At 31.9% G+C, this 26,790-nt stretch overlaps 3 protein-coding genes across 4 annotated transcripts; 2 read left to right on the top strand and 1 right to left on the bottom strand.

Annotated features, from left to right (window-relative positions):
• The first annotated feature begins 11,086 nt into the window (after positions 1–11,086).
• Positions 11,087–15,072, top strand: LOC148280128 (GATA zinc finger domain-containing protein 1). The gene is made up of 3 exons (XM_088228900.1): positions 11,087–11,591; positions 13,090–13,276; positions 14,839–15,072. Exons 1-3 carry the CDS (start codon positions 11,214–11,216, stop codon positions 15,006–15,008), a joined length of 735 nt encoding a protein of 244 aa, XP_088085026.1. The 5' UTR covers positions 11,087–11,213; the 3' UTR covers positions 15,009–15,072.
• Positions 15,073–16,869: 1,797 nt separating this feature from the next.
• Positions 16,870–19,887, top strand: LOC148280127 (U6 snRNA-associated Sm-like protein LSm6). Its single transcript, XM_088228903.1, has 3 exons — positions 16,870–17,007; positions 17,089–17,187; positions 19,636–19,887. Exons 2-3 carry the CDS (start codon positions 17,097–17,099, stop codon positions 19,782–19,784), a joined length of 240 nt encoding a protein of 79 aa, XP_088085029.1. The 5' UTR covers positions 16,870–17,007; positions 17,089–17,096; the 3' UTR covers positions 19,785–19,887.
• Positions 19,888–22,573: 2,686 nt separating this feature from the next.
• On the bottom strand, positions 22,574–26,078 carry LOC148280126 (uncharacterized). Of its 2 annotated transcripts, none has more exons than XM_088228902.1 (3): positions 25,609–26,078; positions 23,596–23,678; positions 22,574–22,911 (listed from the first exon to the last, which is right to left on the bottom strand). In XM_088228902.1, exons 1-3 carry the CDS (start codon positions 25,639–25,641, stop codon positions 22,794–22,796), a joined length of 234 nt encoding a protein of 77 aa, XP_088085028.1. In that variant the 5' UTR covers positions 25,642–26,078; the 3' UTR covers positions 22,574–22,793. The 2 variants fall into 2 exon arrangements, with proteins under 2 accessions (XP_088085028.1, XP_088085027.1); XM_088228901.1 differs by having other exon boundaries at positions 23,596–23,687; positions 25,609–25,865.
• Between the last annotated feature and the right edge of the window lie 712 nt (positions 26,079–26,790).

Here is a 26,790-nt window from a genome sequence, read left to right as displayed (position 1 = left end):
AAAAATAAATAATAAAATTTTTCCAGTGCTTTGGGTGTTTTCTGCAAATTGAGAAATGCCGTTTTTGTGATGGACACCATTTTCAGAAGGTGATTAAAACTTTTTTTTGTACGAAAGCGGTCTTGCTGTTTTTAACATAACAAGATCGACCTTACTGCATCCAATAACATCAATATCTCATTTTTTTCAAAATTTTGGACTGGCTGCTTTCTGAATAACTACGTTCAATTGTTAATGAACATGCGAAACTGAATAAAAACACAAGTCCAAAAAAACATAAACAGTTTCGGGAAAGGGGTGGTAGCTTTCATTGTATGTATTTGGACTTATGCCATTATTATCGTTCATCCTCGTCATTAAATACCGAAGCATTCACTTATTTTTAATCTAAAAAAATATGACCGTGCTTCACCCTTTCGCACCGAACTCAGTGGCTTCATTGTAATCACTGCGTAAACTTTTGATCTCTGTCAGTTCTTTATAACATTCTACGCCGATACTTTACAGATATGGGCTTGGAGGGGGAGATTGATCAAAATGTAAACTCTCGCTTTCCACACAGTAGCCGGGCTCTTTATAGACCTGGGCTTGGGCGGTGAGAACCATTCACGGGGAGCCGTCACAATAAATCGTCACAGGTCGCAGAGACGTCAGGGGCTTGCGTAGCACTGACCCCCACCTCTAAGAATTAGGATAAGTATCTGGTTGTAGTTTTATATTACATAGTTAGTATATTAGTTAGTATAGTTATAGTTTGTAGTTAGTATATTACATAGCTTTTGCTTCAAATGAACCAATATTTTTTCTATTTGCACAAACACTTCTAATGTTTAATAAATATAATGTATAAAATATGTAATTTAATACATGCATAATATGTAACAGTATGGAAAAATAAACAAAAAAAAAAAAAATGACGTAATCTTTCCATAATCTATTTACTATGCACTGGGTATCGCAAATCCGTCTAATTTTTAGACTCTAGATTCTGCCTCTTTTGGGTTTCCCTGCGATTGCCTTTAGTACTTTCATCTCTGACGTTCTGAGCAGTTATTTGGTTTTTCTATTTAGTTTTTCTACTTAGTTTTTCGTATTTTTTATTTTCTCTCTATCTATCCTCGCCTCTGTTGTATACACCATGATTTGGTCTGACACAAGTTTTGTATATCCGAATTAAGTTTCCAATAATCATGTGTTCATTGTACTATACGACATTTCTTAGGCATCCAGATGTTTACTAACTGAGATGGATATGTTCTCATCATCACTATGGCAGCATCATCTGTATGGCATGTGATGTTAATGACCTTATCTCCCTTAGTAGATTCACTACTTTTTTTTATTCTTAAGAGCGTTTTTTTAAAATATATTTATAATCCTTGTGTAAGAAAAGGTTTTAGGCGTATATATTGTTGTGCTATATATAGTTATAAAGGTGCTAAACTTGCTTTGTTTCTTTGCTGTTCTCAATATGTGTTATTTTCTAAATGTTAATATTATTTATGTTCCGAATTGAGTTGTTGTAACTCCTGGGAATGTAATTCAACGTATTATACTTGTAAAATACTTTGTGTTTTATGATTTATAAATAAAAAAATCAAAATTAAAAAACACAAATATGTTTTATGTAAGAACGAGTAGGTACTGGTGATTTTTATGAATAATTCAATGTCGTTTTCAATACTTTAACTATAATTAATACACTTCACCCTACGAATAATCTTGATAGGCGATTTAATTTGACTTATCATATGTCACATTCGATAATTATTAACAACGAACATTATTGTTTTTGTACCGTTCCCGGGAATTGAACAGGTGTCCGCCTTTAACGGGAAAGGGGTAGTACTTGTAGGTATCCAAACCACCTGGCCACACCTGCCTGCGCTAAGTACATTATTGAAAGATATTTTTTTATTTACCGATTTGCATTGTTCAAATACATACTTATAATATTAGTTTGGGGTGAGTATCTAACTATTTGCTTAGCGCTTATAATGTTTATCAAAATAAGTAATTGCCTTCAGAATACATTCATATTATTCAATCTTTTTCTGAGTAGTTATGGCTACCACGATCTTTTTTTTTAACCTAGCCGGACCGAAGGGGGGGATTCGAAACCCTCATAGACCAACTTGGTCAATTTCACTTTATGTACATAAGCATTCGGCAAACTAACTAAATGAATAAAATACACGAATAAGTAAAATATGTGTACGCGAAAACATTAATAAATTATTGCAACGTCTTATTCTCCTGATGCCATATACAAGAAGGCACTGGGGTCGTTTGGTCTCCCCGTTCGGATCATGTATAATTTTTGAATGCTTAGTGAGGGAAAGGTTAAGAAAATAGAGTAGTGTAATAATATAATAATAATAACAACTTTTATTCCATATTCGTATAAAAAAATATAAAAAAATTACATGGGTTGTAACTCATCTTCTGATTCTGCTACTATAGTTGTTATGACCCGTTTATGAGCAGATTTCTAGATATATTATAATTTTGTATTTGGCCTACTATTATTTCTATTCTAATTATGTCTTATCGCGTATGCACATGTATGTTTTTGTATTATACAGGGTGTTTTTAAAACCCTGACACATTCGAAACCACGATGATCAGTATGGGCAAGAAGACATATTAGCATATTTAAAAAAATATTTAGAACAAATAAAATTTAAAAAAATAAAGTATTAAACTAAACAAATGGTTACTTACTTCTGCAGAGGAGAATCGAGGGGAGCGTGGCCGCACATTTTTGGCGTATCAGACTTCCCCCCCCCCTTCTTTTTTCTCCCTTTAAGAAGTCAGAAACCAATTGCTTTTTCTGAAATAATATTTTTTTTTTTATTTGTTCTAAAAATTTATTTTCATGTGCCAATATGTCTTCTTGCTCATACTGATCATCGTGGCTTCGGATGTAACAGGGTTTAATAAACACCCTGTATATGTAATACTAACATTTTTAAAATATTTGTATTTTACTTTTAAATCTGTAAAAATGAACTTTTGTCTAATTATTATTTTTGGACTGTTGTGTCTTTTAAGAAAGCTCTTAAATATTTAGATTCGCTGCGCAGTAATATTTCTTACATAGAAAATACCTACGATATTCTATTCCATATTTTGGAATTGGTTTACTCCGGCTCACTAAAATTTGGATAGACTCGAAATATTTTTGTACCTATTTATATTTGACATAAAAATGGGGGAAATTGATTGGGCGCGTTTAGTATATTGACCATTATCCCCTGTCTATTAAGGGCGTTAGTTGAATATCAAATAATCGTTCACATTCGTTCTGCGTTCAAATTTAAGTCTCTAGGGGTGACCAAACGTTACAACAACATAAATATCAAAAGATAATATGATCAACAATATTTTGAGCATGTAAAAATGTTTGAAGATAGCCAGGATTTCACTCATTTGCCGTTGATTTAGATCCTAATAACTCTGGGTAGTGAAATCCAGCCTGTCTTCAAACATTTAGACATTTAGGCATACTCATTATATTATTTATTTAACTAACTGGCATAAAAACAGAAAGGTATTTTCAGACTTTACCTTACAGGTCAGCCAGATTAATGTCACCCACATCAATGAAGGTCTCAGCTCTTTTACATCACAAATGTCAACATTGAAAGCATCCGCCACATACCCAAATCCGTTTAAAGACTAAATGTCTTTCTTTGGACTCACACATACTCGTACAAGCAAGCTATTTGTTTTTTCATTATGAATGGATTATATTTCTTCCTCTACCAATCAAATTCATTATGGAAAACGGCAAACTAGAAACAGTTATAAAAATACAGGACAAAGTGAAAAACAAAGTAAAAATGGAGTTAAAACATTGTAAAAAATGTAGTAAAAACATAGTAAAATGTAATAAAAACATAGTAAAACTGTAGTAAAAACATAGTAAAAATGTAGTAAAAACATAATAAAAATAAATTTAAAACTTTCAATGTCCCTTTCACTGTCCCTCTATACTACCTCATCTTCTTCATAGTAGGGAAGAGAGGAAGTATAAATTAAATAAATGAATCCATCACCCAGTTCAAACCCCTTCATGTCGACAGTGATAGAAAATGTAATATTTTAAACATATTAAAATCATTAACTTTGTGGTCGAACATTTGACTAAATGTTATTAAACAATTGTACATAACCGCTTACCGACTTTTCTATATCAACCGGTTTCGAGATGTATCCGTCTCTTCGTCAGGACACCAATCAAACCAACATAAAAAACCCACTATACACCTTCACCAAAGCTGTTACACAAAAATATAAAACCAACATGCCACGCATTTTAATAAGTAACCCTTACATTCACTAATTTGGATATGAAAATATTTATAAAAATAGTTGAAAACATTAAGGGGAGAAGATAAAGAGAGGGACGCGAGTTTAATAGGTATAGGGTGTTATGGACCTGACGAAGAGACGGGTACGTCTCGAAACCAGTAGACATAGAAAAGTCGGTAAGTAAAATAAGGACAATATGATAAAGATGAATTATTTTAATTTATTTCAATTATTTTTTTTGTTGAAATTATGGATTAAAAAAGCAGATGTACTCGTAAATAGCTTATTTTTTTAATGAATAAAATATAGTTCTTTTATAATTTTCTCATTTTTAGCGACAAAAAAAAATGTGTTTTAATGTCAGCACTCATTTTTTAACTTTTTGATATCTATCGTATTCTTCCAGTAGACTTTGTTTCAATTTCAAATAAAATGTACACCCACACACGGGCCACGCCTTTGTGAGTTTTTTGTTTTGTGTTTATGTAATGGTTTTTTTATGTTTTTATAACTTATGTATACCTTTTGTAAAATGCAAATAAAAAAATAAATTTTTAAAAAAGCTATTTTCGCAACAAAAGTCGACAGGTGGAGACATTAAAAAAATACGATTAAACCAAGGCAAAATGGTAAGTTTTACTCATTTCGTAATGTGGCCACTTAAACTAGCCAATGACAGGTCATAAGCCTTGTAAATACCTAGACTTTCAAATTCTTTTCTCAATATTTCTCTCTCTGTGTTGCAATAAATATACATGCTAATATGATAGTCTAAAGCTTTAGGTGGCCGTCCAAGAACAATGAAATATTGCAGCTTGACCTTTAAAATTAATTTTGCACGTATACTCTACCAAGAATCGAACCCGTGACCTCAAAATAAAGTTTTCGGTGCTTGGTTCAAAATAAATAATACGAAAATACATTTCTTTTTTAAATTGTCCAATTTTTTCAAGGATTCAACTACCTTGGGAGTTATTAAAATTAATATATTACAAAAGAGAAGAAGATAACTTTATAGAAGTCTAGACTTTTACGGGCTTATAACCTGTCGTTGATTAGTTTAAATGGCCACTTTACACATTGTGTCATATACACCATGCTTCCTATTTTTAAACAACTGTATTTTTTTGATTCTTCTATATATTGATGACTTTAATGATGATATATGAATTTTAATATTTACGCTACTCGTCGACTTAGGACCAATGCAACTTACAACTGTTCGACTTTGCGACCACAATCCGCGATCAGTTGTCCGACTGCACTGAATACAAAATATCGAGTTTTCTAAGTAAGGTAATGATTGTTCAATCACAGAACAACTCAAAATAATATTTTAAAAACCCGATAAATGACAGTGACACGCTATTTCATTTTCGTCGTATCGATCGTCGATCGCAATCGTAAGTCGACGAACAGCTGTAAATTGTTTTCATGAACCCGAAAAAGCATTTCGTATTAAAGTTGGTTGTTTTACGTTATTTGGAAGCATAGTCACCCTACACAAGACTTAAAAACGTATTAGTAATCCCTTTCGCCAACACGGAACAACAAAGCAGAAACAATGGACCTCTAGAGATTCTAATATCGCATAGTCACCCCATTTACCCACACATACAAATTCAGATTTAACACATACATATGTAACGTTCTCGTTAGTATTAATTTCTAGACGAATAAGGGTAAAATTAATTTAATTGGTAGGTGGGTTTTTTTTAGACATTTATCGTCATCCCCAGTTTTATTGTTTTAGATAAATATACATATTATGTTACTGTATTGTAATTTGTAAATTTATTTTTTATTATCATTATATTACATACACAAAATTATAATTTATGTAAAGTTGCTTTGACTGTCTAACTAGGGTTATTTACCCCGTTCTAAGACAGTAAAAAAAATATAAAAAAACAGTAATCAATTTATAGAAACAGTTATAAAAATACAGGACAAAGTGAAAAACAAAATAAAAAATGGAGTTAAAACATGGTAAAAAATGTAGTAAATACATAGTAAAATGTAATAAAAACATAGTAAAACTGTAGTTAAAACATAGTAAAAATGTAGTAAAAACATAATAAAAATATAGTAAAAATGTAGTAAAAAAACGTAGCAAAAAAAATAATTATAAAAACAAAGTAATAAATGCAGTGAAAACATAGTAAAAAACCATGAAAATATGTCTATAAAAAAATTTTGAAACTCAGTAAAATGCGAAATAAAAACAGAATACATAGTAAGAAACATATGTAAAGTCATAATTAAAAAATGAATGTATGTTGTATAGCAAAAAGCATATTTAAAGAAAGAAAAAAAAAATGTAAATATTTACTAGGAACTGTATTGTTCTATGCAATAACTGACTGACTAAATGAAAACTGATTTATGCAATATTTTCAGTACTGCTATACGTTGTTTTAGTTTTTTTTTCTTCAATATAGGTATGATTTATACGATTATAGAAAGTCAATATATAAATAAATAAACAAAACAACACAAAGAGATTCAGTCAGTTTTCAATAAATAATTACACAATTCAAAAATAATCAAATAAACTAACACAAATAAAATAATACTATTAGTTTTTTATATACTGCTATCTTCCGTGTACTCATTAAGTCCATATAAGGCATTTTTTTGAAATACGCTTTTTATGAAAATTTTGAATTTATTGTGCGTCATAATTAGGACATTGTCAAGTATTCTATTGTAGAAGCGTAAAGCATTGTCCCTTTTTATAGAGCAAGAAAACAATTTCACTGACGTCAACGAATGTATTTTTAGATTTCCGACCAATTATTTAAATAATTTGCGACTGTGAGGTGATGCCGTAAGATTACTTAAGGCATCACTTGGGCACATTACTTAGGCACTTGATTCATTAGAATCATATAACAAAATATAAATAATGTCATATCGCACATTTAAAACATAACCAACTTCAACAATGTTTGAGTATGTCCAAAGCTTGCAGACTGGCTGGATTTCCTCTCTAGGGAGTTATTTATATTTATTTCAACAGAGAGGGAAAACATATTTGAGAAGTAAATATGGAAGTATTAAATCCAGCCAGTCTGCAAGCATTGGGACATACTCAAACATTGTTGAATTAACTACCTGGTAAAAGAAGAAGTATAGAAATTGGAAAATTGTTTTCAGGCGTTGCCTAGTAGGTGATTTGGTTCAGCCGGATGAATCTTACCCACGTGATAAAGGTTTCAGCTCTTTTGCTTCACAAAAATCAACAGATGGAAGAGTTGAGGAAATGTGGGTGTTCAAACATGGGCAGAATGGTAAATGTTACACAGTGTGTAAAGTGGCCACTTAAACCAGCCAATGACAGGTCACAAGCCCTGTAAATGCCTAGACTTCCATATTCCCTTCTCAAAAATATTTTCCCTCTTTGTTGAAATAAATTTAAACAAAAACGACTTAACAAAAAAAACTTCAAATGCGTTAACATCATAAAACGACTTCGATGAACATTATCTATCTTTCTGCGTTTAAAAAAATCAATATTTGGGTGGGAATAGTACAAAACCGTTACATCGGTCTCTTTGTTACTCAGATAATTTTGGTTCTGTGTCAGTAGTCAGTACGGAAGCGACGCTATTAGTGTTGTGTTTATATTCGCTGTGTGAAAGACGCAACGCAGACAAATATATAGTGACCTAAAGCTGGTTGGGTTGATTTTATTCCGATCCAAATGGCAACTTGACTTTTTTTATTAATATAAAAACGACCAACTTAGCGTTGTGATTGTTTCGTTCTGACTTACCAATAATCTTAGTGACTAATTTAAGTTTGTATCATTTCGTGAAAAAAAAATTTTTTTTTTTTAATTATTTAAATTATTTTACCTGGGATCATGAAATTTTTTGAAAATAAAATATCTGTAACAGGCACACGGAGCATGACAGAAAATCATTTTCGCGAGTTTTTTACGTAAGTTACTGCGTTTATTTCTAATGGAACTTTCACTATTTCCATTTGAGATTTCATCACTGCATAACTTATTACCTATCCGTATAAAATTAACAGTTCGATTATCAGCAATTTTCTTTTATTTTCATACTGACATATTCTCGTATTTTTTCCATGGATTATGGAACTAGAACAGAGTTTTTTTTTTCATCAAAACAGATATTTGTTTTTTTGGCTAATTGTTTATTACATGAGAACTAAGACCATCCGAAAAAACTGAAAACCGCCCAGTTGTATCTGCCATCTTCGGAGGTACAGTATACAAATATGGTAACTTTTATTGAAAAACGGAAACGGTACCGACACAGAAAACTTTATTCCAACACAAAAAAATCTTTTCAGTTTTGGGGTGCGGAAAACAGGACAACGAAAAGTCGGTTTAGGGATTTTAACTAAGCAGAATTAGTCCGACATGCAGTTGTCTTTTTCGCACAGTACCGGGTAGGCATTTGCAACGGAGAGACAGAAAAATAATGTTCCGAATTTCTCAGCCACCTCATAATTCGGTAGTCAGATGGCGGAAGGGAGCATCTGTAATTTTTTTGTTCAGGAGAGCTGAAATAATACTCAATTTCATGACTTTAATCCACAAACAAAAATATTTTAGTTACTTTTCAATGATTAATTACGATTCTAAATGATGATGTTTTTTTTTCTATGTGTACTCGTATTTACTAAAATATTTATTAAAACTTTTGAAATCTAAAATACATAAAAAATTACAGATGGTTCCTTCTGCTGTTTGACTACCAAATTATTTTTTTTTACCAAAATTTTGTAGAGGGTCAAAGTCGATTAAAAAATATGCATATTTAACTATTTTATGTACATTTGCATTTTATGCGGTAATGTTTTTAATTAATATTCGTTATCAAACATGTCCAACAGTTTATTATAGCGCTTCAAAACAGCTAAAAATAAATCTTCCAAAATTTTGAATTACGACATTGGCCCTTTTAGATCCAAGTCACAGATATGCAAGTACTTACCCTTCATAATGTTTGCCAGTCAACTGATCAAAAGCCACGAGATAATAAGTTATGCAAACGCTTTACCCTGGATAAGCTTAAACGGCTTTTCCCATTGTTCTACGTAATACCTGACCAGTTAAAGGAATTTAAAGTTTAATGGAGATTAGATACCTAACGTAGTATGCATCTTTATTAAAAAGTTACTGGAAAACTGTCAGAAAGCTTATTTTGGGCTTTGGGACCAATCGCCCTTTAATTTATTGGATTTTTACTCTGCTATTTCAACATTGTATGGTATAAATTCCATCATGAACAAATAAAATAAAACCAGTGGTGTAGTCGGGCCGGAGCGCACCGGAGCGGCGCTCTGGCACTTTTATCTGAGCGGAGCGGCGTTCCGGCTCTAGTCAGGAACAAATATTAAGTTTCAAAAATATTTCTACTTAAGTATCTTCAAACAATTCGAAATAACAACAAACGTATTTACTGCCGATAACTGGTAAAATTCTAAACATGTGCCCCCCCTCCCACTTCACCATAGTGGTGGCGGTGCGCTCCGGTACTTTTTTATTCAGGACTACACTACTGAATAAAACCCACATTGCTTTTATTTGCGTGTAATATTAGTAATTTTATATAATTGTAAAATTGGTAAAGATAATATAGATTTAGTTTTAAATGAATTTAGGATATAGGGGAATAATAAACTATTCTTTTAAAACAAAGTATGTTTCTGTTTCAAAATAATAAAACATAATTAAATTTTTTTACTATGATACAAACATTGTTCACTATCTCATAAAAAGTAGATGACATTATTTGGGAGCAATAAATGTGAGTGCACACCAATGATTTTGGCGACTTTAGTATGTACATAATATAAACTATAATTTAATTATTACAGTGAAAAATCTTATTCTTCTTCTTTGTTTATTGGCTCTTTCGCCTCCTTACTAGAATGTTCTAGCCAGTGTCGAATTTTTGATAAATTTACACATGTGTTAATACTACATACAAGTAAATGTTTTTGTATTTAATATTACGTATCCTATACATATCGATCAATAAAATATTTACAACATGATACCATTTATAATGAAATATTAACATAAAATGATACATGTTTATTGAGTGGGGACGGGATGTTAGAATATGCGTAGAAAATGAGACGTTGATATCGGAGAGGTCGGATAGGAACTCAGAAACTCTTTTATGGGGCATGCAAAAAACATGGTTTAAATCTTCCTCCTCCAGCTGACATTCGCACATGGCAGAGTCCCGGACATGGATTCTGAATGGGTGACAACCATTACAGCAGTGCCCAAAGCGCATTCTGGATAATATGGAGGATGTTTCAAATTTGTTCAGAATCACTTTCACAAGGCTTTTCCTTTACATGAAAATCTTATTGGTAAGTTATCAAATTAATATAAGATCACTAATCTTCAATACAATGTTTTTGCATGTTTTTTTAATAATAAACTTTATTTTTATGTGAATTTATACATAATAAGCCACCTGCAAACTTGTATTTCGATCGACATAATTGTGTTTTTGGTAAGAGGCTTAATATAGAAAAAAAAACGATACCCGTCCACTAAATAATAATATTCATCACCTAAATTTATTTAAAAACCGAACCATATTAATTTTACAAAACACAGTACGAAATTTATTCAAGAATCGAATCACATTTTTATCTGAGAACTTAACCTAATTTTATATCAGGATTAAACCATTTTCGAAATGTTACGCTACTCACCAATAGAGTTGAATTGATGAAATATTGTAGGTCTCTACATTATCGCTGCCATTTTGACAGTTGATTGTTTGGTTTTTGTCATTTCTGCGAGGTTATGCCCTCTGTTTACAAGCGTCGCGTAGGCTTGAATGTGACTTTTATAAATTATTATTGTCACCTTTAAGCGTACACTCTTTGCAATGACAAAAACTAAGCCAGTTTGCGTCCAATGTAACGCGACGGAGTCACTACTTTGGCGTCCCTTCGAAAGTGGAGAAATTTGTAACGATTGCTTCTCCAACGACGACACGAAAAAGGAAGTAAAAAATGAATCCGACGAAGCGAATTCGGGGGACGCCAAGCAGGAGTCTACCGACGCTACCCCAAGTGCTACTGGCAGTGGAAAAGTAACCAGAAAAAGTACTAGATCGACGAGATTCAAGTTAAAAACGCCAGGATCCAACGCTAAACCCGGGCCCCCAAAAGGAAGAGGCAGACGCTCCTTATTTAAAAGAGCCCCATTAAAGGCGCCATCGTCAACTGCTACAGTTGTGACCAGCGATTCTGTGTATTTTAAGGTATTGTACAATATTCCGATATCCACTCGCCATGTTGTGCAATTTTATTGCCGCCTTTCGCTATTTAATTGTGGGACTATAAAGTAATGTTTAAACCGAAACAGATGTGTGCTCAAAATTTCCGGTCTTATTATATTATTATTTAACCTTAAGTTGATCAATATTGCATTTAAACACTAAGGGTGCTAATGATTATCTTCAATAGAAATGTCTAATGCATATAAGACTAATATTTACCTGTAAATAAGGTTCGATTGTCCTTCAATGAATAAAATAATAACAATTAGAACCATGACAACTGTGCGCACGGACAGTGTATACTTGTAATGCCGTATTAAACAGACTCCATTAACTCAGCTATATTTATTTAGCATATATTTAGTGTAGTGTTGTTCTTATAGAACCAACCTTTTTAATTATTTTAAAGATGGTGAATGGTAATTAAACCTTTAGTATAATTATTAGTTGAAACAGTACTTATGATTTTCTTGTTATATGAATCCTTTAAAATATTTTCTTATATTATTTGATTTTTATATTTATTTTTTAATTATTTTACACTTCTACTGAATGTGTTATATAATTTTAAGGTTAGGGTTTTGTTTCTAATTCTTGGTTAAAAAGTAATGTATGTTTTTTTAAATAATTAAACCAAATATTTTAATATTTAATATTATAAGGCATTTTGCTGTTTATCTTAATATAATCAAACTAATATAAAATGTCTGACATTTTAATTTAAAAACTGTTTTGAGGAAATTGTACAAAATACTTAAATCTGCCGTTGACAAAATTTTGTGCAAAAAGATGTATGAGCCTAAAATGGCAAATGACTATTAAACGTCAATATGATTAAGAACAGTAATAAAGAAAGTTCGTTGAGAAGCTAATTACCTACCCATCTTTTCATATAAGAAACTTGAAGTTATCTTCCACAATACCCTGTCCAACCAATCGATTGAAATCTCAAAGCTTTATTTTTGCTCTCCTTTAAAATTGTGTCAACAGCATATCTTTAGCCATATCATTGTCAAATTATTAATTCTCAGCGTGTGGGTCTTTGCATCTATGTTCAACTGTTTTGCCCATTCCATCTTTTCTCTGCAAGATGAATTTTTAAAATTGATTTTTTATAAATGTATCTTTTGATTAATTAACCTTTTATATATTACAAAAAACAGATTTTGCTCCAATCAAGTAAAAAAAAATATAGTTAAAATTCGCGTAAAAAAGATCACACACTAACCACGTTAAAAACAAATATTTTTTATTGACTCCACCAGGAATCAAACCCAAGACCTTAGACATGATTGGCGAATATGCGAACTATAATACTACACAGCGAGGCGGATTTAACTGTATTCCATTCCCTTTTTCAGGATTTTTTCGCGTTTTGATTATAATAAGAGAAATAAATTTTTCACTGGTTCATTACTTATTCTTCTTACGTAGTATGGGCATTGGAAATCCATAAACATGCCTGTAATGTGTGTTTCAGGGTTCATACATGCAAGTGGGTGATATTGTGTCCATGATCGACGAGGAAGGAGATTTGTATTACGCTCAAATCCGAGGATTCATGACTGATCAGTATTGCGAGAAGAGTGCCGTAGTAACTTGGTTACTTCCCACCAAGGCTAGTCCTCCGCCAAACCAATGTTTCGACCCTGCCACTTACATCATAGGTAAACATCTCAATATAATCTACTGTTAACGAAAAGGCGGACTGTAAATGAAAGACGAATTTCATTCAGTTTTGTTATTGGGAAATATTTGAAAAAGGATAGGAACATGGAATAGATACCTACCTTTAATATAATCTGAATGTTCTTCAATTTCTGGTACTGGATGACAAAATGAACTATAAAATATAACAATTTTTTCCACTACGCGCGACGATTCCAACCACTTTTTATCCGATTTTATGTCAAGTCAAATATGTTGATTGGTTTTTGTTCTAAATCCGAATCTTCTTATTTTGAATATCTTCTATCTTGATGTTAGGTAGGTAGCATAAGGATGGGTCAAAGGAAGGATGGGAACGAAAGGTAATCGGCCAGGAATAGTATCGATAAATGCTGTTATTTACTTAACATCTACTAATTGTTTCTCACATTCTATGTGAATGTGATGCTTATATCACAAAAGAAGCCTCATCCTCGGGAATTACTTTTTAAACCTTAGGATCTTAGAGCACTCGTTCCTGCCTGATTTTAGAACCTGTGCTTAGTGGGGTAAACCGGGCCTATCACAATAGATCTACACAGGTTGCTGTGACATCAGGAGCTTACATAGCACCGACCCGCATTTTTCAGAATAAGAATAATATATTGTAACTGTATGTTCCATCTAACTGCTGAACGGGTAAATTTACAATCCCAACCTTTTGGAGGGCATAAAATTATATGCACCAAGCAACTACTTAAGAGCTAGAAAACGCAGACCATTTGTTCTTCCTGAATGCAAAACCAATTTACGACTAATAACTGATCTTTGCCATACTGGGATTACTGGTTTTAGACTCTTCCTCTCTAACTCTGTATTGTAATGTTTATTGGTGATTGAGTTATTATTACCTTGTTTATTCGTCTGTCCCTTTAAATTTTCTATTGTGCACTTTTGACATGTTTTTTTGAAATACTCGAATTGGAGTTTAAAAAATTCCCACAACAGCTTCGATATTTGCACTTGTTGAAAGCCCAGAGATAATAAAATACAAGCTTTGCTGGAAAATTTTCAAATTCCTTCATGAAATGGCTTCAAAATACCTGTCGGACTTATGTGTTAGGGAAAATACGTGTCAAAGAAAATCTACCCTTAGGTCAGCATTCGATTCAGGTAGAGGAAAACTTGTTGAAATCTAGCGCTCTCCAAACACTAGATTCAGGTATCGTGGTTTTGCCGTTGCTGACCCCTCTGCCTGGAACCAATTTCCTTCAAACTTACGAATCGACAGTCCCAGTCAGTTCAGATCCCAACTAAAATCTCACTTCTTTAGTTAATCATAGAGTGTAAGTTTAAGTATACAATTGTAAAGCGCCCTTGAGGTGATTTTTCACAAAAATGGCGCTACATAAACCAGCTAAATATTATTATTATATTGTGATTGGCAAGTGTGCCGTAATGCACCTGTAAATTTTAAATAAGCAAAAACTGTACTGGTTATGAAGATGTCACCAGTATTAATGATAGATTTTCTATCCACACCAAAATGACATACTCTCATTTAATGTTTATATGATTTCAGGGCCTGAGGAAGATCTCCCGAGAAAACTGGAGTTTATGGAGTTTGTGATGCACGCGCCTTCTGACTACTACAAGAGTAGCACCACTCCGTACCCGCCGTTAGAATCTGAATTGGTCTCCAAAAATTATAGTGGCTTTATATGGGCATCTATGGATCCCAAAGAAAGATAGTCCAATTGATTTTTATAAAGTTTTTAAATGTAAATTAAATAAATTTTGTGAATATAATTTAAAACTGGTTTCTTTATTTAATTTAAGAGAAAGTACTCACATAACCTTTCTGGCACAAGTTAGTAACTACATTTTACTAGTTGTAAGATATTGCACTTTTGAAGTTAAAAGCTCATCCCAAATCCACAATTCAAAAAAAAATTAAAGAATAATATTATAAAACATATTTTTTTGTATTTATAAAACATGATATATTGATCCCAGCATGCCCAAGAATAATGCAGTGGGATAGAGCCATTAATAACTACCATACTCTCCCCTGTAGAGATACTTTGATTTTTTTTTCTGAATTGATCATGAGAGAATATCTCCTTTATTTTACGTTTAAATGTTTACATTTCTAGGGCAGTGATTTATTTAATTAGAAAATAACTTAATAAATAACAACAGTCATATGAAGAAACACATGTACAAGAAACTGGACAAAAAGAACATTTAACTACTATGTAGCAAGACAAAAGAGGGCAATGAAATAATGGGGTACATTATTTTTTCGACTCCCTGTTCAAAGAGTTTTCGAAGATATCAATATCTCCTCATTTCCTCATATACCTTTATTATCTGTAAGGAAAGATGCAACATAAGGGATTATAATTTTCTGCATTTAAAGAGCGATAATCAATTCTGAATACATCAGGGAATAAATAAATATACATAAATAATAAATATAAACACTATGTCAATATGAATTTTCATGATTAAAAAAACTACAGCGCGCTTTAAGATTTATTTCTTTTTTCTTCTTGCTTGACTGATCGGCCTCGTGGTGTAATTGTCAGCTTGTTTGCCTACCATGCTAGAGGTCTCGGGTTTTATTCCCGACATGGTTGATACGAAATATTTATTTGAAAGGGTGTATTCAAAACAAACACAAACCCTCACGCCGTTTTCCCGTAAGGATAGGCAGAGAGGATAGAACGCCACATCACTCTATATTTGCATACAGATCTCGCTTCTTCTACATTCATACATCTTCTCATACACACATGCCGATTATTCCGACTTTTGACATGTCCATCTTCAAGTATTTCTTGAATTTGGCCATGTCATGTCTTTTTCAGTCTTTTACTATATCTGCAGCCATCGACATTGGCATTGTAAATATTCTAAGCCGTTCTTTCGCTGACCATTTGCTCTACATGTCAAAATCAGCGTAGAGCTCCTTTCTTGATTTTGTCGATAGTGCTTATCTCACCTTAAATAATGTACGGATCTCTACATTTGTCCATCTATCGTATATAATTTTACCACAAATTTGCTTGAAAGATCGCATTTTCAACAGCATTCAGCCTACTTTCATTCCTGTTTTTCCAGGTCCATACTTCGCCCTCATACATCAGGGTCGGGACCACGACTCCATTGTGAACTGCTAATTTTGCCTTTTGCGGCAAACATTAGGTGGTTTCACACTAAAATATTTCATTTTCCCTGGACTGGTACCTAAAACGTAAGACTGATCATCTTACCTTCATGTAACAAAAAAAAATATCGAGATACGCTGCGATTGGTATACCAATACAATACCTTATGCACCATTAAATGCGGAAAGTGCGGAATACAATTTTTTCTTTGAATTTTTCCATAAAAAATCCTACAAAGATATGGCTTGTGAGTAAAATATAAAACACATAATTTACGCAGTTTTATAATCAGGTAAATCATAATAGTCGATCTTCACTTATCTAGTTGATGAAGATAAAAATAAGTAGGTACTCAAATAACCAAAATGAAGTAAGTGCCTACCTGTTTCGTTTTATAGTTATTTAGCACTATTGTCTATCAACTAATTTTGAAAGGTAAGAGTCTATGGGTGAAAAAGGACCATAGAAAAGCTTGAATAAAAATTTCGAATCGACGTTTTGCGGCGTTTTGGTATTTTTACTTTCTGTCTACGTCTCGTGTTTCCTCAAATCTGTATTTGCAGCTGATTTATTTAAAGGTAAAAATATTATCACACAGTTTTTATGTAATCTAAAGTTTTCACGCTTAACTTACGTTAAACTAAATACGATTTTTTTAGGTTAAAAGATGAGTCGCAAGGAAGCTTTGTCAACTTTTATCCAGCAAATACACGGCAGACCAGTTGTAGTGAAGTTAAACAGTGGAGTGGATTATAGAGGTAATGCTTTATGACGAATTATTCCTAAAATTAATAATTTTCTATTGTTGACTTCATGCATTCATTGTTTACTTATTTTGACTCGACTAGAATTCATTTTTATTCTATTATTTCTTGTTCGCCGTGGCTGTATTTGTACTAATACTTCTACGATCTTTAAGAAGGAGAATTTGAAAAAGAACCCCTAAAAAGCATGTTATAATTTTGTTTATATTTATTTATTTTATTCACAATATATTAATTTAACATTTATTAAGGCACAAGTCCCAACTCCGTGGAACCAAAGTCCTGTGTTGAATTATCATATTCCAATGATATTTAGCACTTTAATGTTTGTTTTTTTTACTGTCTTCAACAGATATATTACCAGCAGCAAGGCTTATTACTGGCGTAAAAAAATATTCTCACATCTCACAACATCTTCAAGATTTGCACTGGTTAAACAGCCCAGAGACAATAAATTACAAGCTTTGCTGTACAGTATTCAAATCTCTTTATGAAATGGCTCCAAGATACCTATCGGACCTTTGTATTAGGGAAAATACATGTCAAAGAAAATCTACTCTTAGGTCAGCATTTGATCAAAGCAGAGGAAAACTTGTCGAAATCCGGCGCTCCCCAAACACTAGATTCGAAGATCATGCTTTTGCCGTTGGCGGCCCCTCTGCCTGAAACCAATTGCCTCCAAACTTACAAATCATCGACAGTCTCAGTCAGTTCAGATCCCAACTAAAATCTCACTTGCTTAGTTTATCATACCCTCAACTTAAAATCAGGAAATATAATATGTCACTTTAGCTCAGTCAGAATGTAAGTTTAAGTATACAATTGTAAAGCGCCCTTGAGGTGATGTTTCACCAAAATGGCGCTTTATAAATCAGCCAAATAATATTATTATTATTTCCCAATTTATGTCCTTGAATGTTTTGATAATAATCATAACAATTTTTTTAAGAATCATAACAAATCTGAATATTTTGGAAAGGTTGTAGTGAAAATTGCTGTTGCCATAAAATTTCAAGTAGACAACTTTTTAAATTATTATTTTTTCTTTAGAAGTACAGTCGAACTTGGTTATTACGAGGAAAACGAGGCCGACTGAATTAGCTCGTTATAAGCATTACTCGTTATACCAGAGGAAGGTTTTATAAATCCAATCGCCATTGCATATTGTCACTATTGAAAATTATAATAAATGCTTACAAACATACCACTTTCTAAATTTCAATTGCAGTTAAATAAACATTCATATTTTTTCACAATGTTGACACTGTCGAAAAGGATACAGAAAACATTTCAGAGTTTTTCTCGCAACGTTCTATTTTACAAATAATTGCCACTTTTTCACAAATTGAAACACTTCCGCTTGTTAATAGTCATGTTTACAATTGGAGGGTTGGGTTTTAACTTATCTGACATCGCCCACTAGTAATGTTCATTGTGCATTGACCATAGAACATAAAAAATAATAATAACATTGTAAAAATTCCAAAAACAAGGATGTCATTCATAAACTAAAAAAGAAGTTGTAAATTTTAATAAGGTGCCGAGCCCGTACTAAGTTCACAAAGCTTAGATTTTTTACTCGCAATTTCAACCATATGTGCGATACTTTGTCAATGTTGTCGGCGAAAACACCAATTAGGTAGTTAGACACTAACATGGTATCATAAACTTCAACCGATCCAAAATACTTGATAAAACGTATTTCTATTTAAAAATACAGAAGAAAATAAATAAAATTTTCGTAATTGTCATTCAATGTTTGAAAATTGGTTGTGTCAACTTTTTGACGATGAAATAAAATGGAAAGTCACACTTCTTAGCCGAGAGAGAGAAAAGTGGATCTGAGGACTGTGCAGTGTGCAAACGGTGTGGTTTTACGAAACATATTTATGTTAACGTGTCCTGCACACTGTGTTTTGTTTTAATGCCACACAGATAAAAACGTTCGATTGTCATAAAATGACTGAAAGGTTTTTTGATTAGACTCTATCCGTTGATAAATATTTATTCGTTTTTTTTTTGCTAATCGATATTCTTTTCATAAAGTGTTGAAATTTAAAATTTAATTAGGTTGCATCGATCTTATCTAAATCTATTAACAATTATCTAACTTCTGCATATTTTAACGAATAGGGACCCACATATCCAGAATGTCTGCCCATCAGCATTGGCACTAAGTTAGTCCCCCACTTGAATTTTATTACTTAAGTTTCTTATTTCGAAAATTGTTTTTACACGATTAAAGAGTTTTTGCTCAACTGACAATATTTTTATTCAGTATGTCCGAGAAGAAGCTTATTATGAAAGTGAATAAATGTATGGAGAAAACCACAAACTAAAATGTAAACTAATATTTCCTCATTGTATCCGAGATCTCGCTATTTCCGTGATCGTTATAAACTTGTTTAAAAATCGTAGTAAATTTGTTATGTCTCATTGCAGGAGTGCTGGCTTGTCTCGATGGCTATATGAACATTGCTTTAGAACAAACGGAAGAATATGTGAACGGACAACTAAAAAACAAATATGGCGATGCTTTTATCAGAGGAAACAATGTTCTCTATATTAGTACACAAAAAAGAAAAATTTAGTTAAAGAAATTATCATTTATAATCATAATATATCTTTAAGTTGTATAATAATATTATTACATTATCTTCTTGGAATAAATGTTTGAGGGATTGAGCCACTGAATTTTCTTGTTTTCGTCAAGTGTGTTTTGTATATGAGCAATAATTTTATTTTATTTATTGAAAAACAAAAATGTTGACAGAGTATGATACATAATTAATAATAAAGTTTATACCCCTCTAATTTATTATTTATTTATTTATTTGACGGACTTATGCAGTCCATTCTAACGATGGTAAATACAATTTCTTATAATAAATACGGGCAATAATAAAATAAAATACAACTAAATTAAATTAAAGCTAGGACAAAAAAAAAAATCTACCTCAAGACAAGATCCGGTCTATCTTAGTGAATGTTTAACACTATAAAGACTTACACCAAAAAAGGCCAGATCTTGTCTCGAGTTTACAATACGACACGATCGGGACATTGGTGCATGCAAGCCATAGTTTGTGCTGTGTTGATCGAGGAACAGCACATTATTATTTCGCAACTGGCGGATCGGAACATTGAATGCCACCTGTTCCAGTAATTAAACATAAATATGGAGTCAATGTTATTTCTTTGTTTTCTAATAGAGTGAATTGAATTGAATATTGATTAAAGAAGTTTTTTTTTTAACTAACAAAAAGCAATGTAGCGAGCTCTCACTGTGAATACCTGTTCTTGAAAATCAGCCTTACAAAACTATGTAATATGTTATATTTTCATGACAATAAAAAAATCGATTATATGAGCACAATTAAATTAAAATTTTATTTTATTTATTAATAAACAATTCCATTATTGAACAATTACTGATTTTCATGTCAATAAAATATAATTAGTACAAATATTTCATTGCAACCTTCCAAGGAATCAAACCCGGGACCGCATGGTAGGTAAACATGCCGACCACTATACTGCAAGGCAATCTTTTCTCCATTCAATTTACTTTTTCGGTATTTTTAAATGAGAGAAGCAATCAAGTTGTTTTAAAAAATTGTTTTAAAGGTGTTTTACATTGAATTCTTGCATTTTCCGTGGACTGGTACTTGGTGAGACTGGATGCCTTACCTCCCTTTAATGGGTAATTGAAATACGGTGCTTTAAATGTATTAATGCAGTTCTTTTTTTACACTAGTTTTTTTTTTCTCTTTAATTTGTAATGAGAAAAATATTTTTTGGTGCATTTGCAGATATATTCCTATAAAAATTCTGAATAATAGACAATGTTCAATGACAAAAATTTGCTCTGTGCACTGTTTATAAAATGTATCAATCCTTAATGACAATATGAGTACCATGTTCTCACTGTCTTTATAGAAATCTTTGTGGACAATGTAAGCAATAACTATTATCAATTCACTCTCATTTTCTAACCCTGTATAACAAATTTGATTGCGCGGTGAAGAATTTACATGTTGTATTGTTTTCATTATTTTTTTCACATTATTATATGTGATACCCTCATTTCGTATGGCAATTTATAAGTAGAAGTATTGTAATTAAGTTTCAAAACAATACAAACATCTGACCATTTTTAGTATTATCAGAATATGAATAATATTTACCTACTTAACTTGTTTTATAACTTTGTTTATTTCCAAATGAAAGTATGTAGCATATGCTTCTTTTTTATTTTGGTCCATTGTTGAGTCAAGTAAAGCAGAGTATGGACTAAACAAACTCATTATATATTACAAATCGATTTAAGCCACTCTAGATTTTTATATCTTTATATTCCTTAAAAAAACATACAGGAGAACGAAATTGGAAAAACTTACATTGCCCTTAACAAAAACTCGGTGTCATTTGCAAAATAAATAAACAGACGATTAATTCAGCTAAGGACATTTGTATATTTAAAATTTACTGGCTAATCACAGCACACCTCCCAATTGCAATGTACATTTGAGTATTTGAATTGGGTGTTGGTCCCGTGGCTAGTATTGCGGAGTCATGGAACAGAGGTCTGAGGTTCGAACTCCACTCTGCCCTAACATGATTTCTATTTTCTAATAATGAGTTATTTACAACTCGAATCGAAAATGGCCACCAAAATTGAAATATTTGGGTTAATTATAAGAACGCTAATAAACATATGTATTTTTTTTAAATGTATTTAAATATTGTAAAGCAAAAAATTTAACAGCATATGAATAATATGTGATCCATAAAAACAAAAACAACTTATTTACCAATACACGTTACAATACATAGAGAGGAAGAGTCTAAAAGTGGTAATCCTCGCATGGAAAAGAAGTCTGTTAAACAGACCAATGATACTCTACACAGGCATCATCAACAGTAAATTAAATTGCATTCAAGAAGAACAAATGGTCTGTGTTGCATAGCAGTTGTTTGATGCATATACTTTTATGCGCTTCATAATGTTGAGATTATAAATGAACATGTTCAGAAGTTTAAAGGCAACCATAATTGAGGCAATGCTCCTTCTGACGTGCAAACTTTTGATATCAAGCATACCTAAAAGAAACAATGATGGATACTGCAATGGGTAGTATCTATGCTCCCGTGTGATCAGGTAATGAAGAAACTTCTCGTGTATTCTCTCCACCATGAGTTAGCGACATTCCCTTCTTGAAGAAATTTAAAAATATCACATTTTCAAGTAAAATTGACTGATATTGATTTTAAAACTCAATAATTATTTGTTAGCATGTCGCAGTCTGAAGAAATTTTAAAATGTAATATTATTTAAATCTATTTTAAATTTGTTTATAGGAAAAATAAAAGAAATTAGTCTTGTTGTTATAGTTTATTCTAAAGTACTAATTACGTATAAGCTATTTGTGAATCAGTCGAAATTCTACAATAGAAGTACTGTTACAAGTAAAAAAATCCATTAAAAATAGTTTTTTGTTGTGATGGAAATAAGTACATTTAATTCTCAATACATTTGGCATTTTATATACAAAAATATAAAACTTAATATTAATGTGAGCAAATAACTTAAATAAGTACTAATGAATTCCTTCTAGAGGTGTGTAGGTCTTGTATTGGTAAAGATCTGCCCCTCCATATCCATAGAGTAGTTTTCCTTTGCCATTTTCGTCATAGTAAGGGTAACGATACTTTGGCCTGAAATGAAATAAAATAATTATTTCTTTACTCAGTCAATTAACACAGACTTTTATTTTTCATTCTTCCCAGGCCACTTTTTATTTTATCTGATATGTCTAATTATATTATGCATCGGTCTAACTATTTTTTATTGTATTAACAAATAATGATGATGTAACTATTCATCGTCAAACCGTAATTCGCACCTAACGGTGCATAGGGTACTGCCTTGGTAAAATACATGCAGTGTATCTCGATCATGTGTTACAGGAAAGCAGGGTGATCAGTTTTACACTTCAGGGACTAATCCAGAGACAGTGAAATATTGCAATGCTTAACAACCTGATAAACAAATATTTAATATTCAAACAGTTCAAACATAATTATTTCAAATCAAACCCAGGACCTCCAGCATGGTAGGCGAACATGCCAACCACTAGACTACAAGATGGACTTTTCTTCACTCAATTTACTTTATCAAGATTTTTACCTGAGTGTTGTAATCGAGTTGAAATCACTCTACAGGATTATGGTTCTATATTCATCATCTGCCTTAAATCAGACCAAAGTCACTAATTCTTGGGGTAAGCCATTCTACGCATTGACAGATCCACCATTGGTGAAATGTATCATATAATTTAGGTTGAATTTTGGGTTTTCTTGAGACTAATGTTATTATATTAATGTATAAAAAAATGTTACCTTTCAAAGTACTGGAAATTTGGAGCTCGGGGTGTGATAGTTGCATCAGTAGAGTTTATGGAGAGTAGAAGCAGAAATGCGACCTGCAAACACTAAGAAAAATATTGTATTAAGTCAACATATTTTCTAGCTAAATTAGGCAAACCACAATTTTTATAAAAGTTCTTTTATTATCTTTTATGTGTTTTTTACCAATTATATGTTTATATACATATATTTTTCCCATGACCATGTAGAGTAAAGAAAATAGTTTGAAATAGATCCAGAACCCTGAATGACTGCTCTCGAATTGATGGCTACTCTCAGGTGAAAATCCTGAATCGGGAAATCAAGTGGCGATTAGTCCGCCCCATGGATTGTTTGAGCTTTTACCTAACATGCCTGAGGTCCATAGTTTGATTCCAACCTCGCATTTATGTATAAAATGAAATAGATAATTTTTGTTTATGTGTGGGTACACATACCGAGAAAAGAATTTAAAGTCATGACATCTGTAGTTCAAATCATTTTTCTAAATTATAAACAACCCACGCAATCGGTTAAAAACACAATATTAGAAACGTCACTTCACGTCATTCCAAAAGAAGCAATATTACTGATGACGGAATTGTTCATTCTATACGGAAAGTAAGGTAAATATTGAACCGGGTTGTGGCACTACTGTGGTAGTACTGTGGACTCGCAAACAAAAAGTCCGAGGTTCGAATCCCACTCTGGCACAACTCGATTGCCATTTTTTCCAGCACAAGTTATTTACGACTTTTAGGAAATGGTCTGAAAATTTAAATATTTGTATATATTATACAATAACTCAAGTATTTCTCATATAAAAAAATATGAAATACCAAATTAAAAATTTTCAAATCCCATGATAAAGAAATTCAGGAACTTACGTTAAAATATGCAAAAACGTATTTTCTGTCATGCTGCGTGCGCCTGTTACAGACATTTTATAAAAATAATATTTTATTTTCCGGGATAAAATAAGTTAAATAATATGTTTAATGCAGTAAAACCACATCAAATTAAAAGAAAATATTAAAAAACCAATTGATAAATTTGTTTGGGAGTTCGGAGAAATACTTTGAGCTGGACGCACGTCGGTTTGAAAGATAATTTTTACAAAAATATAAGTCAAGATGTAGGACTTGTAAGTACATAAAATACCTAGCATTCGCGGTCCGCTAGTTTATGTATTAGACCTAAAAATAATATTTACAACAAAAATACTTTTTTCAGAGCCTTTGACCTAAACAAACTCAAAAATATTTTTTACGCCTGATTTATGGCAATTTGTTTTACATAGTGTTCTGTCTTTACAGAGATTAAAAAGATGGCGCATGGCGTTTACCTCGAAATCATGATTTAAAAACTTCCTTGACCGACATTTATACACCGAACATTTCGACCGCTTAAATACTTTTGAAAACATATTTAATTTGTTATTAGAATATTCAATGTCATTTATTAAACATGAATCAAACATTATCAAGTTTGGTTACGAAAATGTGTTTTAATTTAACTTAAACAAAATCACACAAAACGAATACTTATAATCGTAATTTTAAATTTCACTGAATTTATTATGACAAAATAATTAAAGGATTAGAATTCAACAAAGTGCTTTAAAAATATGAAACACCAACATGATAAAACCACACTTTTTACGTTATGTTCACTATATTTGACACATAAAAAACCGGTTTGACATGATATGACATTTCTGAATTGTAAATAAAAATGACATTTTCTCGTATTTCAATGCACTAGACTTTTTTATTGCGCCACTTCACTGCCGATTTTCTTATAAAGAACAAAAACAGATAATTAAAAAACGAAATTAATTTTAAAAGTTAAGGTACGTTCACACTTCACACTAATGCTGTGTTTTCTTTGAAAAAACCAAAACGTAAGTACTTATTTACTTTTAGCGAATAGGTAGCTTACATAACTCAATATAATGTACTTGTTAAAACTAAAATTCAGGGAAGTAATAATTTATTGATAACATACCCCAAAAAATAATATTAATTTGCTCCGTGCCATTTTGACCGATCACTGCCGCACTTTTGCGAATAACAAATATAAGTTAATGCTTGAAGTTCTTATCTAACTTGTCACACGTAATAGGTTTGGTAACCGATTCGCATTCGGAAGACGTGCCGTTTGACAGCAAAGGCAAATTCTTTTCATGAACTAAAATATTTCAACTTCAACACCCGAACTGTACGTCCGCATGTTTAGTGCTCACCAGTAATAAAAAAATAATCAAAATGTGCTTTTGTACAACACATACTTTTGAGATATATATCGAATGATTAAGACTTTTATGTGAGGTGTCTACTAATTGCTTTCCTTACCGTGCTTTTTGTTTTGTAAGAGTATAGGAGAGATCAACGCGCGGGTCGAAAACCCGTTGGATTCATATAAGATTCACATCTGCCTATTTATTTTTTAGTATGATTTGGAAATGGATGATATATTAAAATCCACAAATTAAAATTAACCTGTTCCCGTTTTCATGGCTTTTGCGATGTCTTTAATACCCTTATGCAGAGACAAAACTTAAGGTGAGGAAAGTACATTCTAATCTCATATGCAAAGAATAACCCAAAGGTGACGACAATAGAATTTACTTTCCTCACCTTAAGTTTTGTCTCTGCATACGGGTATAAGACTGCTTTATGAATATATTTGGGTACTTATTTACCGGTTTCCTTGTATTCAAAATACTAGTTGATACAATTCATAATAATATTTGTACTTTAACTCTTAAAAAACTGTGCTATATAATCCCTTTGCGCGCGGTGATGTAAAAGACGGAATACTTTAAAGTTCAGATATTTGAAAAAAAACATGGAGACATACTGTTTAGTAATTCCACTTCCATAATTAATGCAAATAAACAAATAATTTTACCCTTTGATAGCAAAATTAATTTTAAAAAATCATAAATACGCCACTCATGTTACGCGCGTGCGTCCCCCATCACTGTCATCAACCGACTGAAGACTGAATCTGTTTTACACAACACCCGCCGCTTCTGCGTCTCTGTCTTCTTTATTATGACTTCTATCTTCGTGCTCTCTCTTGTATAAGATATCTGTATAGATGGGTTGCTGAATTAGTGGACATTCATTCTTCAAGTAGCAAGAATAAATATTTTCGTATTAACATTAAGCATAGTTGTATAAA

This window comes from Micrasema longulum, unplaced genomic scaffold, assembly GCF_059751315.1.
Source record: "Micrasema longulum isolate JH-2025_06_02 unplaced genomic scaffold, ASM5975131v1 h1tg000614l, whole genome shotgun sequence".
Taxonomy (NCBI): Eukaryota; Metazoa; Arthropoda; class Insecta; order Trichoptera; family Brachycentridae; genus Micrasema; species Micrasema longulum.
The sequence above is the reverse complement of the archived record's forward strand: the minus strand, read 5'-3'. Positions and strand labels throughout refer to the sequence as shown.